General features: G+C 50.4%; 1 protein-coding gene across 1 annotated transcript in view; it reads right to left on the bottom strand.

The window, feature by feature from the left end:
- Window positions 1–13,946, bottom strand: part of PDE6B (phosphodiesterase 6B) — a 34,823-nt gene extending 20,877 nt beyond the window's left edge. Inside the window, exons 1-3 of the mRNA XM_049630112.1 lie at window positions 13,464–13,946; window positions 9,088–9,240; window positions 8,694–8,783 (exon numbers count right to left, since the gene is read on the bottom strand). Of these exons, the coding sequence (XP_049486069.1) occupies window positions 8,694–8,783; window positions 9,088–9,240; window positions 13,464–13,931 (711 nt within the window). The 5' untranslated portion in view covers window positions 13,932–13,946. The remainder of the gene's footprint in view (window positions 1–8,693; window positions 8,784–9,087; window positions 9,241–13,463) is intronic.
- Window positions 13,947–16,468: the final 2,522 nt, after the last annotated feature.

Genomic DNA, 16,468 nt, shown 5'->3' with positions numbered 1-16,468 from the left:
GTGGGATACAGTGAAAGCGGTGCTTAGAGGGATGTTTATGGTATTAAATGCACATATTAGAAGAGAAGCAAGATCCAAAATCAATAATCTAGAAAAAAAACTAGAAAATAAACTAGAAAAATAAACTAGAAAAGGAAAACCAATTTAAGCCTAAAGCAAGCAGGAGAAAAAAAATAATACATAAATAGTAAACATTAAGAACAACACTATGCCCCAAAATGTGACAACGTAGGTAAAATGATTTTTTTAATGCCTTGAAAGACACAAACTGCCAACACCCACATAAGGTGAAATAGAATACTCTGAATAGAACTGTATGCATTTAACATTTTTTAAAGTTTATTTGTTAATTTTGAGAGAGAGAGAGAGAGAGAGTGAACAAATAGGGGAGGGGCAAAGAGGGAGGGAGAGAGAAAATACCAAGCAAGCACTGAGCTGTCTGCACAGAACCCAATGTGGGGATCAAACTCATGAACTGTGAGATCATGACCTGAGCTGAAACCAAGAGTTGGATGCTTAACTGACTGAGCCACCCGGGCGTCCCCAGAACTGTACATATTAAAGACATTAGAACAATAATTAATAATCTTCCAAAAAGAAAGCACCAGTCCTTGATGAATTCATTGATGAATTCTACCAAACACAGGGAAGAAATTATGTCAAACCATGAGATCATGACCTGACACAAAATCAAGACTCAGTTGCTTAATGGACTGAGCCACCCAGTTCCCCTAGATGCAAAAATTCATAATAAAATATTAGCAAAATCAATCCAGTAATGTATAAAAATAATTATGCTCCACAACTAAGTGGTATTTTTCCCAGGGATACAAGGCTGTTTCAACATTTGAAAATCAATTAATATAATCTACCACATTAACAGGCTGAAGAAGAAAAAAAACACAATCATATCAATTGATGGAGAAAAAGTATTTGACATAAATCCAACACTCATTCAGAATAAAAACTCTATGCAAACTAGAAACAGAGGGGGAGCTTCCTTAGCTAGATGAAAATTCTACAAAAACCTTTAGTGAGCATCAAACTTAATGGTGAGACAGTGGATGTTTTCTGCTAATATTGGGAGTAAAGCAAGGATGTCCCCTCTCACCACTCATATTCAACATTGTACTGGAAGTCCTAGCAAGTGCAATAAGACAAGAAAAAGAAATGCAACGCATATAGATTGGGAAGGAAGGAATAAAACTGTCTTTGTTTGCAGATGATATGATTGTTTATGTGAAAATACCAAGGAGTCAATTTAAAAAACCTTCCTGGAACTAATAAGAGATTGTTTTAAGGTCACAGGATATAAGGTTAATATGCAAAATCAGTTACTTTTCTTCATATCAACAATAAATAATTAGAATTTGAAATTAAGAACACAATATCACTTATATTAGGGTAAAAATGAAATACTTAGGTGCAAATTAACAAAATATATATGGAATCTATATGCAAGAACTACAAAATTCTGAAGAAACCAAAGAAGATCTAAAGAAATGGAGAAAGATTGTCTGTTCATCAACTGGAAGACCCATTATTATTGCCAATTCTTCCCAACTTGATGTACAGATTAAACGAAGTCCCAATTAAAATACCAGAAAGCTACTTTGTGGATATAGACAAACTGATTTTAAAGTTTAAAAAATTTTTTTTAAAGTTTATTTATTTTTGAGACAGAGAGAGACAGAGCATGAACGGGGGAGGGTCAGAGAGAGAGGGAGACATAGAATCCGAAGCAAGCAGTGGGCTCCGAGCTGTCAGCACAGAGCCCAACGTGGGGCTCGAACTCATGGACTGTGAGATCATGACCTGAGCCGAAGTCAGACACTTAACTGACTGAGCCACCCAGGAGCCCCTGATTTTAAAGTTTAATTGGAAAGGCCCCTCCCCCCACCCATGGAATAGCCAGCATAATACTACAGAAAAAACAAGTTGGAGAATTGATGTTTCTGATTTCAAGGCTATAAAACTATAATGATAAAGACACTATGGTATTGGTGAAAAAATAGACACATAGATGAATAAGACAGAATAGAGAACCTAGCAATAGATTCAGACAACTGCAGTTAGATGAAGGAACAAAGGCAATTCAATGGAGAAAGGTTCATCTTTGCACAATTTGACATCCATGTGCAAACAAGTGTGTTTAGACCCAGACCTGACACTTTTCACAAGGATTAACTCATAGACCTAACTATAAAACACAAAATTATAGGGGCGCCTGGGTGGCTCAGTCAGTTAAGCTTCTGACTTTGGCTCAGGTCATGATCTCAGTTTGTGGGTTCAAGCCCTGCCTGGAGCCTGATTCTGATTCTGTGCCCTCTGTCTCTTCCCCTCCCACTCATGCTATGTTCTCTCTCTCTCTCAAAAAATGAATAAACATTTAAAGAAATTAAAACACAAAACCATAAAACTCCTAAAAGATGATATAGAAGAAAATATGGATGACCTTGAGTTTGGTGATGAGGTGTTTTAAGTTTTTATTTTAATTCCAGTTAGTTAACATATAGTGCTATGTTAAATCAGGTATACAATATAGTGATTCAACAGTACCAGACATCACCCGGTGCTCATCACCACGAGTGCCCTCTGTAGTCCCCATCACCTACTTCCCCCATCCCTCCACCCACTTCCTCTATGCTAACCTTCAGTGTGTTCTCTGTAGTTAGAAGTCTGTTTCTTGGTTTGCTTTCTCTCTCTCTCTCTTTTCCCCTTTGCTTGTTTGTTTTGTTTCTTAAATTCCACATACAAGTGAAACCATATGGTATGATTTGTCTTTCTCTGACTGACTTATTTAGCTTAGCATGATATATTCTAGCTCCATCCATATTGTTACAAATGCCAAGATTTCATTCTCTTTTATGGCTGAGTAATATTCCACTATATATATATATATATATATATATGCCTTGTCTTCTTTATCCATTCATGTATCAATTGACATGGTGATGAGTTTTGAGATACAACATCTAACTATAATTCATGAAGGAAAAATTGATAAGTTGGACTTTATTAAAATTTAAAACTTCTGTTTTTCTAAACACACTGTTAAGAGAATGAGGAGGCAAGCTATACCCTTGGAGAAAATATTTGCAAAACAGAAATCTGATAAAGGACTTGCATCCAAAATTTATAAAAACTTTAAAAATGAAACAATAAGAAAACAGAAAACTAATTTAAAAATGGGCAAATATCTGAACAGACACTTCACCAAAGAATAAGATATACAGATGTCAAATAGTATATGAAAAGATGCTCTGGCACAAGAACAGACATTCAAATCAATGGAATAGAATAGAGAACCCAGAAATGGACCTACAAATGTATGACCAACTAATCTTTGACAAAGCAGGAAAGAATATCTAATGGAATAAAGACAGTCTCTTCAGCAAGTGGTGCTGGGAAAACTGGATAGCAACATGCAGAAGAATGAACCTGGACCACTTTCTTACACCATACACAAAAAGAAACTCAAAATGGATGAAACACCTCAATGTAAGATAGGAAGCCATCAAAATCCTCGAGGAGAAAGCAGGCAAAAACCTCTTTGATCTTGCCCACAGCAACTTCTTACTCAACACGTCTCTGGAGGCAAGGGAAACAAAAGCAAAAATGAACTATTGGGACCTCATCAAAATAAAAAGCTTCTGCACAGCGAAGGAAACAATCAGCAAAACTAAAAGGCAACTGCCAGAATGGGAGAAGATATTTGCAAATGACATATCAGATAGAGGGTTAGTATCCAAAATCTACAAAGAACTTATCAAACTCAACACCCAAAAAACAAATAATCCAGTGAAGAAATGGGCAAAAGACATGAATAGACACTTCTCCAAAGAAGACATCCAGATGGCCAACCGACATGAAAAAATGCTCAACATCACTCATCATCAGGGAAATACAAATCAAAACCACAATGAGATACCACCTTACACCTGTCAGAATGGCTCACATTAACAACTCAGGCAACAACAGATGTTGGCGAGGATGCAGAGAAAGAGGATCTCTTTTGCATTGTTGGTGGAAATGCAAGCTGGTGCAGCCACTCTGGAAAACAGTATGGAGGTTCCTCAAGAAACTAAAAATAGAACTACCCTATGACCCAGCAATTGCACTACTAGGCATTTATCCAAGGGATACAGGTGTGCCATTTTCGAACGGACACATGCACCCCCACGTTTATAGCAGCACTATTAATAATAGCCAAATTATGGAAAGAACCCACATGTCCATCGATGGATGAATGGATAAAGAAAATATGGTATACACACACACACACACACACACACACACACACACACACAATGGAGTATTACTTGGCAATCAAAAAGAATGAAATCTTGCCATTTGCAACTACGTGGATGGAACTGGAGGGTATTATGCTAGTGAAATTAGTCAGAGAAAGACAAAAATCACATGACTTCACTCACATGAGGACTTTAAGAGACAAAACAGATGAACATAAGGGAAGGGGAACAAAAATAATATAAAAACAGGGAGGGGGACAAAACAGAAGAGACTCACAAATATGGAGAACAAACACAGTTGCTGGAGGGGTTGTGGGGGGGGGGATGGGATAAATGGGTAAGGGACACTGAGGAATCTACTCCTGGAATCATTGTTACACTATATGCTAACTAATTTGGATGTAAATTTAAAAAAATAAAAAATAAAGTTAAAAAGAAGAAAAAAGAAAAATCCAGAAAAAAAAGAAAAGAAAAGATGCTCAATAGCATTCATCATTAGGGATTGTAAATCAAAACAAAAATGAGGGGCGCCTGGGTGGCGCAGTCGGTTAAGCGTCCGACTTCAGCCAGGTCACGATCTCGCGGTCCGTGAGTTCAAGCCCCGCGTCAGGCTCTGGGCTGACGGCTCGGAGCCTGGAGCCTGTTTCCGATTCTGTGTCTCCCTCTCTCTCTGCCCCTCCCCCGTTCATGCTCTGTCTCTCTCTGTCCCAAAAATAAATAAAAAACGTTGAAAAAAAATTAACAAAAAAAAAAAAACAAAAATGAGATACACCTATTAGGATGACTAAAATCCAAGTAACTGACAATACTGAAAACAGATGATAGGAATTCTCATTTATTGTTGATAGGAATACAAAATAGCACAGTTGCTTTTTGGCAGTTTCTCACAAAGTTAAATACAATTAGGGGCACCTGGGAGGCTCAGTTGGTTGAACAGCTGACTTCAGCTCAGGTCATGATCTCACGGTTCGTGAGTTCCAGCCCCGCGTCGGGCTCTGTGCTGACAGCTTGGAGCCTGGAGCCTGCTTCAGATTCTGTGTCTCTCTCTCTGTCCCTCCCCAGCTCACACACACTCTCTCTCTGTCTCTCTCTCTCTCAAAAAAAAAACATTGAAAAAAAAATTTTAAAGAGTTAAATGTAATTATACCATGTTATTCAGCAGTTCCACTCCTTGTATATACTCAGCTGAATTGAAAACTTACATCCACACAAAAACCCGCACACAAATGTTTTTAACAATTTTATTCACAATTGCTCCAAACTGGGAACAATCAAGATGTCTTTCCATAGGTGAATGTGGTCCATCCAGACAATGGAATGTTATTTAGCACTAAAAAGAAATGAGCTATCAAGCCATAAAAAGACTTGGAAGAATCTTAGAGTAAAAAAAAAAATAATGTTTATTTATTTTTGAGAGAGAGAGAAAGAGAGAGAGAGAGAGAGTGAGAGAACAAGCAGGGCAGGAGCAGAGAGAAGGGGACAGAAGATCCAAATTGGGCTCTGCGCTGACAGCAGTTAGTCCGATTTGGGGCTTGAACTCGTGAACTGAACTGCAAGATCATGACCTGAGCCAAAGTTGGATGCTCAACTGACTGAGCCACCCAGGTGCCCTTCAATTTTTTTTAATGTTTATTCATTTTTTTTGAGGGGGGGAGGGGCAGAGAGAAAGGGAGACCCAGAATCTGAAGCAGGCTCCAGGCTCTGGGCTGGGAGCATAGAGCCCCACACAGGGCTCAAACTCACAAACCGTGAGATCATGACCTGAGCCTAAGTCAGATGCTTAACCAACTGAGCCCCCCAGGCGCCCCAAGACGTGGAGGAATCTTAAATGCCTTTTACTAAGGGAAAGAAGCCAATCTGAAAAGCTACACACCGCATGGTTCTAACTATATGACATTCTGGAAGAGGCAAAACTGTGGAGACAGTAAAAAGATCAGTGGTTGCCAGTGGTTCAGTGGAGATGGGGAGAGAGAGGTGAATGGTGGAACACAGGGGATTTTCAGGGCAGTGAAATTATTCTTTATGATACTGTGACAGTTTATAACTATCATGATGCATTTGTTAAGACCGGTAGAAATTTACAGCACAAAGAATGAACCTTAATGTGTGCCAATAGCACAGTAATTTAGCAGATTGGGGGGGGGGGGGATGAAAGAATGCAGACTCTGACAAGAAAATCAAACTGTAACACTTGAAATTACCTCACTGAAGGAGGCAGAGAAAAGGTGCTGATGGAAGTATTTTTGGAAATGAGCAGAGTCTTGTCAGACTAAACACTGTCCTCTGCTTGGTAAAGTTGTATCCCATGGGTTAACAATTCTGTTCTTGCTGCGCACACGCACTAGAATTGAACAATTAAGTAAATGAGTGGTGGATGACGGAAGCCAGGTATCTCGCTGTCAGAGTGGAAACTTGCTTACCAGAAAGAGGAGGAGGCCAGAACATCCTTGTGGTGTCAGGTTACATTGTGGACACCAGCAAGAACTCAAGTTTAACTTACTATGGATTCATGGTTACATGTAGAAATATTTGTAGATGTGTCTATGCACAGGCTAGTATGCACACATAGACTTCCTTACTCTGTCAGCTGACAAGACCTTGAAGCTGACACCCCAGTAGCAATGAGCACACCCAGTGCCCAGATCTTTGTTTCTAAGACATTCCCCGATACAAGGAACCAGGGGTCCTTGAGGAATTGCTGATTTCAGGACTGGATAGGAAATACACAAATGATCCTGGAGCATCAGAAAGTAAGTGATGTTCTCTCTGCCCCTCCCCCACTTGTGCTCTGTCTCTCTCTGTCTCTCAAAAATAAATAAATGTAAAAAAAAAATTAAAATAGAAAGAAAGTGATGTGCAAACCCTCCCCCCCAACCAAGAAACCTACCCATCCACCAACCCAACGAACAAAAACACCCCAGAATAATGGGGTCAATGGGTTATGTCAGATGGCACAGGAGCTCACTGAGAGGCTCCCAGTGGCTACAGTCAGAACAGATTGAGCAACAAAATCAATAAAGTTGACTAGGGTTGTAATCGAAATACTCAGGACTCCGAACTGATGAAAATAAATTATTGCATAAATTAATAAATGGGCGAGGGGAGACATATCTCCAGTGCAAACCCCTGTTCCCACAGTGTGGGGCTCACAGCGATTTCCCTCCAAAGGGCACCGTCAACCTGGTGGCCTTTCTAGATGCCAGTGTCATGCCGGCCTCACAGCCCTTTAAGCTGTTCCCCAGCCGGCTCTGTGCCCTGCCTGACCAGCCCCCAACTGAGCAATCATGTCCTTTAAGGCCTCAGGCCATGTTTTTCTTTCTGCCCAGGGCACCCTCTTGTCCTCACCAGAGGATCCTCCCATCACCCCCTCTGCACAGCCATGCTGGAGCACCAGGATGGCCAGCCTTGTCCCCCTGGGCTTTGGCCCTAGCCCCATGTGGCCATAGCCTGTGGGAGGTCTCTCTCAGAGGCTTTTCTCTTCTCCATCAATAGGGCTGGCCTCTGGCCAAAAGATCCTCAGGGGATCCCAGACCACCTGCCTAGGCGGCTCCTTCTGTAGCTCGTGGGTCAGGAGGGGGCTCCCAGACAACCTTTCTGAGAGAAGCACAGGAACCTCTCATCATTTTAAGCAAGTTTACAGCAGGTGCCCAGGATGCACCCAGCGTTTGCAGACAGAACAGACAGTGGGGATGGCCTAGAGTGACCAGTTCATCCTCAGCATCTTCTGAGGCTCAGCCTGAAGGCCACGTCTCGTACAGCTTTCCCAGCCCAAGGCCCGGAGCGACAGGAGCTGCCTTTTTGTCCTCTTGCCAGGCCCACTCACTGTCTTCCAGGGCTCCAGTGGGCCCAGGCCCGAGGCAGGAGGACACAGAGGGAACCTACCTCATGCGCCCGTGAGCTCTGCACCTCCTCCCGAAACACAAGGCCCCACCTTGCTTGCATCAGGCCCCACACCCTCCTCGCTGGGGGGAAGCAGATTCCAGCCCCGGAAGCAATTGCTATCCTGTGTAGCAAGGGCTGAACCCACCAGGAGACTCAGGCAATGAGTGGCTGTTGTCCATTCTTCTCCCGCCCCAGCTCCTGCCACAGAGGGTTTGAGGGAGCTTCTAAGGAGTGCCTGCAGCATTCACAGGCACTCACACCCGCCTGGGCTGGGGGAGAGTCAGGGTGGGCAGACGGGATGAGAGACCCAACCTCTCTGGGGTCCCAGCTGCACGATGGCTTCCCGACACTGCCTCACTGTAGCCGTCCCACTCACAGCATCATCCCACAACCACAAAAGCCATGGGACCCTCCCTGGAGCTCTCTGGAACTGGCCCAGCTTGGACGCGCACCGTCTTTGTCCAGAGAGACTGGCACAGGGACCTGGACACACGTGCACATCTTGGAGGGCTGGGAGGCTGGGGCGGGATGGCCCTAGCTGGGCGCACGCACAGGTACCTGGCCTCGGCGCGTCTCGCAGTTGTGAAGGTAGCTCAGGTGGTAGATCTTCAGGTTCAACGTGCCAAAATTCAGGTACTTCAGGAAGACCTGAGACAGGAATTACAACAGCAGGAGTTTAAAACCCCAGTTGTCAGAAGGTGCTCAGGTGTGCAAGGGTGCAGAGACGCCCGGCTGCCTGGAGCAGGGCCCATACGCGACACCGATCGCAACACACGCAGGCCCATGGCGTGTAGGAGACACACATACGTGAGCTCTCAGAGCTAAGAGGAGGGGAGGTCCACACACAGACACCAAGAGAACACATGTGCACCCCGCCAGCACAGGACAGACCTGGGGACGGGGTGGCCCACATACGGAGGCACCCATGCCCGCAAGGGCCCCCAACACTCACATCTTCATCTTCGCTTGTGAAGCACGGGCCGTCGAGCTTGTTCACGGCCATGATGACGGCCACGACGTCTTTGCCATTCATGATGGGTGTGGCCAGGATGTTCTTTGTCACATAATCGGTCAACTCATCAGCAAAGGAGCTGAAGTGGGGACACTGGGCAGCAAGAGGGGAGAAAAGAGAGGCAGTCAGTCTGTGGACCTGGACCACCCTGACCCTGGGGAGGCCAGGCCTAAGCTGCACAGAGTCCACTGCCCAGGCTAGTGCTAAGACCCAGGTGCTGACGTCGGGAGCCCAGGCAGCACAGGAAGACGTAGCCCGTGGCCTGTCCTTGTGGCTCTAGCCTGGCGCAGTCCCTATCCCTCGATTTGGAGCCAATTACCCCAGCTCTCCATCATAGACTCTGCTGAGCCCTCACAAGCCTGGATGTGGCAGGCCTGGGTCCCTCCGCACCTGCTGCCATCCAGTTAAGCAGGTCTGTTGGATACCTGTCCCAAAGCCCCTCCTAGATCAGGCGGCCCTCTCCTGCCTTCACCTCCCTCTGGGCCAGCCCCCACATGCTCCTTCCCAAAAAGTGTGTTGGCTGAATAAAGGGTGAGTGTGAGTCGGGGTGGAGGGTCCCCTGGGAGTCTCCTGGGGTCATGCTCCAGCCAGCAGGTGCTCCGTGGGGTCCGTTGCCCCTATGATAAGGCATGTGTCCGCGTCTGGCTCCCAGGGCAGGTCCCGCTAGCTTTAGGGTTGCTCCTCCGGGTCGTTCCTTGATTGGGAGCTGATTGACGGACTTCCCACAGGGAACAAGTGACGGAGTGTCACCAGGATGAGGTCCCCCAGGTGACTGGGACTGTCCTTCAGAGTGGATGTGACTCCAGCTCTACCCTCATACTTCCTGGTGCTCATATTTATTTACATGAGGCCCAAGTGACCAGACACAGAGCTGCAGTGAATGGCTCAGAGTTGGGCTGCTTGGGTCAGGGCCTGGGCTTGCCACCATGTCACCTCCAGCCAGGGTGGGACAGCCCTGGGCTCCTCTCTTCACCTGTCAGCTTGGGTTGAGCGAGGCAATCTCCGTAAACGCTCCCTACATTTGGTTATTATTACTTGTTAAAAGAGCTCTTTGGGGTTTACTCAAGGACTGTTGGTCCTGTGGCAGACAGAGGAGTCACTGACCCCATGTGACTTCCCGCGCCTTCTCTGTGGCTCCGCCCTCATGTGGCCCAAGGACGCTGCGTCCGCTGCCCAGACTCCCTTGCATGGGCAGCTGGGCCACAGTTCAGGCCAATGGGAGGTCAGAGGAAGCCTGCTGGGGACGAGGACATCCCATGCTCTCACGAAGAGGTGCATGCGTCTGGCACCAATCTTCTCAGTTCCTCTCCTGCCTGATGATTGGAGAGGTAGCTGTCACCTGCAGCCACAAAGGGAAATTAATACTGAGCCCCGGAGGTGGCAGCAGCGTGGGCAGTGGCACCAGCGTTCCGTGACACAAAGGGGGGTGTTCCACCTCACCCCAGGCCGAGCACAGGCACGAGCTCAGGGCCCTTTTCACGCTCCCATCCTTGATGTTTGTGAGCTCTCCAGTTACCTTCCTGGCCACACGGCTGGGTCTCCTGGCAGGCCCTCGACTCTGCCCCAGACTTTCCTTACTGTCCTTCAGCTGTGTTCCCCTCTTCCCATCTGGGGTCCCACCAGCACCCCTGCTCCCAGGTGCCCCCCGCCATAGCAGCACCCCCACTCCCAGGTGCCCCCCTCCGTACCAACACCCCCTCTTGTTCCTGCCACACTGGGACCCTAACTCTGACGCCCGTGGCTGTAGCCTCTCCTTGTCCCTGCAGGTAGCTCGTCAGCTCCCACAACACCCTAGGTACAAGGTGAAGGGAGCCTCAGGAAGGTTCTGGCCCAGAGCTGTGCGGTCTGAGCAGAGTCACCCCAGGGCTGGAGTCACCTGCGTGCCACACCCTTGTACCCTGTACCCAATCAGGCTCCCTGCCTGCGTCTTCTTCTCCACTGTGTCCATGTCAACGCTCCCACCCCGGCTTCTCTGCTGAATCAGACCCCACCTCACTCAGAGCCCCTACCACACTGTGGGCAGGGGGCTATGCTCAGGCTCCCAGAAGTCCTGGAACCAGAGCTTCCTGTAGCAGAGTGTGAGAGTAGGAGCAGCCCCAGCCCCACGGCATCCTAAACCTCATTCCCAAAACGTCTGCCCTCTTGTGCCCCCAGTCCAGGGGTTGGAAGCCACCCACCACCCCATGGAGGGGAACTTGGTGTCTCCTTGGCACCTCCCTCCCCCTCGGCCTCAGTGGGTCTAGGGGTCCCGTGACTGCTCGAAAGTGCCCCCAACCCTGTCCCTACTGCCCAGACTCTCTTCATTGCTCTCCTGCAGCATCTATCCATGTTCTGCACTGCCGGCCTGGTGCTGTCGCCCTCCTCCCTCTTCAGAGTTGGCCTGGCTCCTAGACCTTCCCCACAAAGCCGTGCCCCTAACGCCAGTCTAGCCTCCTTCGACCCCCCAGCGGCTGGCTGCCCCAACTGGGGTCTGGATGCCTTGGCAATACGCAGGACCCTTGTGATGGACTGTTTCTGGGCCCACAGCTCTTTGGAGGGGAGTCAGAGACTGTCCCAGAACCATGTCCCTTCTGCCTGGCTGCTTGCCATGAACCCTTGGGGGTCTCAGGAGCTGCAAAGTAGTGGTGGGGTGATGTTGCAGCCCTGCGGTGTCCTCCTGCCACCATACACTGGCTGTCCTGGCTGCCTGCAAGGGTTCCCTGCCCCGCTGGCACACACTACCCTCCAAAAACAGCCTCCATGCTTTTCTCATCCTGCGAGTAGGGTGCTGGAACCTCAGACGGAGCAAGGCTCTGTCTCAGTATCCCCTCTGACGACAACCTGGGTCTGGGAGCCTGACATCGGCAATGCTTAGAGCTTTGTGACATACTTAATGGAAATGTGCTTTTTGGCTGATGTGGGCTCTGTTCTCAGTTCTACCGCGTCTGAGATAAAGAAGAGCCAGCACAGCCCTGAAGACTGAGGCCAGTGCTATGCCCCTGAGCCACTGGGGGACAGGTTAAGGCAGGCTGTCCTCATGGAGGCGGAAGGGTCTGAAGAAGCCAAGGGCCCAGGGATAGAGGAGGCACAGGACCCAGGATGGCCATGCCACCTGACCCAGACCCTCACCCAGCACAGGCTTGGGAGGCCAATCGGAGGACAGGCCCCTGGGGGCTGAGGGGTCTGCCTCAGACTCAAGAAGGGAGGGGTCAAGATGTAGAGAGAGAAGGAGCAGGGGAAGTCACTCAGTGCAAGCCCCCTGCACCTTTCCCCACTGCCGAATTCCTTATTTTCCTGTTAATTCAGGCTCCTGATATTCTGATGCATGGGTGACCCATTTCTTAAACGGGAGTGGAGATGAAGCTAATCCCAGAGATTACTATATTCAGGTCGCTGGACCTGGGGTTGTTTAGAGCAGATAAGTTTAAGAGGATTGCCACCACTTCCTTCCCAAGGGACCTGGGGGGACGTGCACGTGTCTGTTCGCCTCCAGGAACTAGGGGACAGAAGCTGTTTTGAGAGAAACCCACCCTGGTGGGCAACCCCCTCTAGATTCCTTCACTGAAAGTGGAAGAGGCTGGTCCAGCTCGGGGCTCCTGCTTGCCCCTCTCACAGGCGAGAAGGGAGAAGAGGGGAGAAGGCAGTGGCTCCCATTCTGCCCCAGCAGCCTCTTCCTGCTCCTTCTAGGAGCTCCTCAACCCCATGCCCACATTGGAGGCCCTTGCCCCTCACACATGTCCAACAGGCACCTCCTTCCCTCAAGTGCCAACCGCCCTGGCCTCCACCCCAGGGCCCCTGTCCTCCTGCTGTGCTAGCCCCACACTCGCCCTCCTTCCCACCCAACAAGAGCCTGTCCTCCTGCTTCTCAGCAACACGAATTCCTGCCTACCCTTCCTGTGCCACCTGGACCAGCCCTGGTCTCCCTGCTGCTTCTCCCGAACCCCCAAACTTGCCTGTGCGAGCAAGCAGCATGGTCTCCTATGGGATTGTGAGTTCCAGGCTCCAGGGTCAACTGGCCCTTCCTTTCTGGGCCTTTGCACAGCCCCTGCTCTGACCCCCCCCCCCCCCCCCCCCCCCACCGCGAGCTCCTGTGCAGGGGCCTATGCGTCAGGGAGGCAGCAGGGCCTCTCCGGGCCACCCTCCCAGCCACCTCAAGGCTGGCTTCCTTCCTTTCTGTGAGCTCTGGACCAAGCCACCCCACTCACCCCACTCACCCCACTCACCCCACTGCCCCCGGCTGCCTTCCTAAAAGAAGAGGTCCCCACATGGCCTGCAGGCTGGCCGTGGGACGGGTAGGGACCTCTCGCCAACCGCACCAGTCGTGGCCCAGAACCCACCTCCGTCACGTCCTTGATGTTCACCATCTTCTTGGTCTGAGCCACGTGGCCCACAACCCCAATGTCCAGTGGGAAGACGATCTCAGAGTCGGGGGGCACCAGGCAGTCCTCTAGGACGCTGCCGGGCTGCACGCTGAAGAGGCGCGTGGCGAGCTCAGCCACGCCGTTGCGCTGGCGGTACATGAAGAGGCTGCAGCGGTCGGCATGCAGGATGGTGCAGAGGCGTCGCAGGATCTTGAAGACCACCCGCTCCATGTTCACACTCTCCTGCATGTCCTGCACCAGCTCAAACAGGGCCGTGCTCTCCTCCACCTGGCACAGCTCGCGGAAACTGGCACAGTCCACTGGCTGTCCGTCCTCGTGGGCGCCAGCCACATTCTCGGGGCTCAGCTTCTTCCCAAAGTACCGGTCCGCGAAACTGGGGTTCTGGTCAAGGAACTGCTGCACCTGCTCCCCGCTGAGGCTCATGGTGTCCCACTGCCCGTCCAGGAGTCGTGGCCGGTCCCCAGGCACACACAGACTCCCAGCAAACACTGTCATCAGCAAAGCCTTTCTTAATGACGATTACTGAGGACTGGGAGGACGCCAGCTGACTCACCCACGCTTGCCCCCCTTGCCTTAGATCTTGGACTTGGTCTGATTTTCCCAGGGGTGGGTGATGATGGGAGCTCAGGGGCTTCTGCCTGTGGCAGGGGTCCTGGGAAGCTGGGGGTAGGGAGTTGGCTTCCACCGGAGGAGCCCCTCACACCTAATCCTCCAGAGGGGTAATCCCACAAACACCGTGACCCTTTCTTCCTGGGGGATTGCCTGATAATTCTGGATGGTCCAACAGGCATCCCCACATCTCCTGGCCCTCACACCTGGGCTCAGGTGTGCTGGAGAGATGGGGCACCAGCTCTCCCCCTCGGGGAACTGCAGCCCAGCCCTAGGCAGGGAGAGGGGGACCCTCCTATGGTGCCAGAGGTCAACAAATGCAGCTCCATGGCTCCGTCCTCATGGAAGGAAGTGAGGAGAAGGGAGGAAGATGGTCCGGCATCCAGTGTGGAGGTCAGGCCACAAGATGGGGGTTTGCAGAGACCTTCCTTTCTCTCTGATGGTGAAGAGGTGGCCTGGGCATTTGGTCTTGCAGGTGAGGGGTTTGCATGTGAGAATAGGTCACCTGGGTGCACAACAGAGCTTCTCTGTTAAGAGCTAGTGCCCTTAGAAGTCTCAGCAAACCCCCACCACACATCTTTTTCCCTGGCCCAATTCCTACTTACCGGGCAACCTTTATTCAAACTGCCAGACCCCCTCCTCACACAGAGTCCACAACCACACTGCAGGTACTGCCATGTTCTATAGATGAGATTGTTCCTGGTTGTGCCTCAAACAGTGACCAGCGTGCCTAGACAGCAGGCAGAGCCTCTCTCCTTATCCACCTGCCTGGGTGCCATACAGGGATTAGCTTCTTTGTGGGCCATGATGTGACAAAAAGGTTGGATTCAAACTGGGTGGCTTGTTCTGTGTCTGTCTGACTCTCCAGCTGCTGGTGTGCAATGTGTGTGCATATGCATGAGTGTGTGTGTTCACGCTGGGTGTGCACGTACAGGTGTGTTGGGCGTGCGTGTGCCTGCGTGTGCATGTGGGCTGGGTGTGCACGTGCATGAGTGTGCATGCGTGTGCATGCCCAGGGACTGCTGGAAGTTTGGGGGTCGGAGCTACGTCCACAGTGTGAACCAGCTGTGCACATCACCCAGCAGAATGTCTGTGAGGTACATCCATGAGGTATGCCAGGTGGGCACCTGGCTTTCTAGACTCATCTTCTGAGGCAGCAGCCATGTTTCTGTCCACAGAGGCAGAGGCAGACGCAGAACAGTTCTGTTGGAAGAACTTTAGGCCTCTCCAAGCCAAGGACCAGGAATCACGAACCAGGGGCCTTGCCTGAGGAAAAGGCCTAAGGTTCCCTCATGTTACCTTTTAACCAGGATGCAGGATTTGTGTGTGCTTCTGAATTTCACTGCATTCAGCTGGCAAAAATGTGTTTGTGCATGTAGGAGCATGCATATATGCACACACGTGTGAGTGTGCACGCATGTGTGATTGTGGGGCCAGGGAACTTCTTGGGCTCAGACACGTTTTCTCAGCACAAGCCTTGGTTCCGGGGGACCTTCCGCGTGGGCTCTGGGCTGGCGCCTGGCAGCTGGGCTGGCCACAATGGGCCCAGCTGGCCGAGCGCCGGCACAGGCCCTTGTGCTATGACATTCCTGCCTGTGCTTAGTCATGCAGCAGACTCCTTTCAGGGATCTGCTCTGAGCATCCCACTTTTCCTAAAAATAGTGAGTTCTGCCTGGGGACTGGGGGAGAGCAGGGAGGCAGGTGCTGTGGATGGGGTGCTGTGGTGCTCGGATTTGGGGCCAGGGTTGGGGGTCACCTTGCCCTGAATTCAGTCCCCAGACAGCTTCCAGAGCCTTCCAGCATATTGTCTCCAGACACTCAGAGCTGCAGTCCAAATTACGCCTGATGTGAGGGCCATGCCAATGAGGCAGCCATCTGGCCGAGAGGCCCAGGGCAGCAGAGTCTTTGTGGGGACGCTTCCCAAATCCTTGGCTCGCCCCATCCTGAGGCTCACTCAGGGCTGCACAACCCTCCCGGCTTCTGCACCCCGCTCCTGCCAGCTGGCTCCTTCCTTGCAGGGCTGAGGAAATGGGGTGTAGATGTGCAGCTTACCTGCCTGGGGCAGGGGAGGCCCTTCGGTGAGGGATGCATCTATGTCTGGCAACTGCAGGGCTGGGTCGCAGCAGTGGGAATGGCATGGCCGTGGGCTCAGAGGCACGATGTACTCAGTGTTGGTGGAGCAGAGGGGGCTCCTGGCAGAATGGGTGGGGAGCAGAGGAGGGGCTGGCTGAGGAGCTCAGGGCGCTAGCCGGAAACCTGGGGTGGTGGGTTGGAGCAGAAGAGAGCCCAGAGCATAGGTGAGCCCTGCTCCAACCCTCCGTTACACACTGTGCCCACTAGACCTTCCCTGT

Source organism: Panthera uncia, chromosome B1 (assembly GCF_023721935.1).
Source record: "Panthera uncia isolate 11264 chromosome B1, Puncia_PCG_1.0, whole genome shotgun sequence".
Lineage (NCBI taxonomy): Eukaryota > Metazoa > Chordata > Mammalia > Carnivora > Felidae > Panthera > Panthera uncia.
This window is presented reverse-complemented; position numbering and strand designations above follow the sequence as displayed.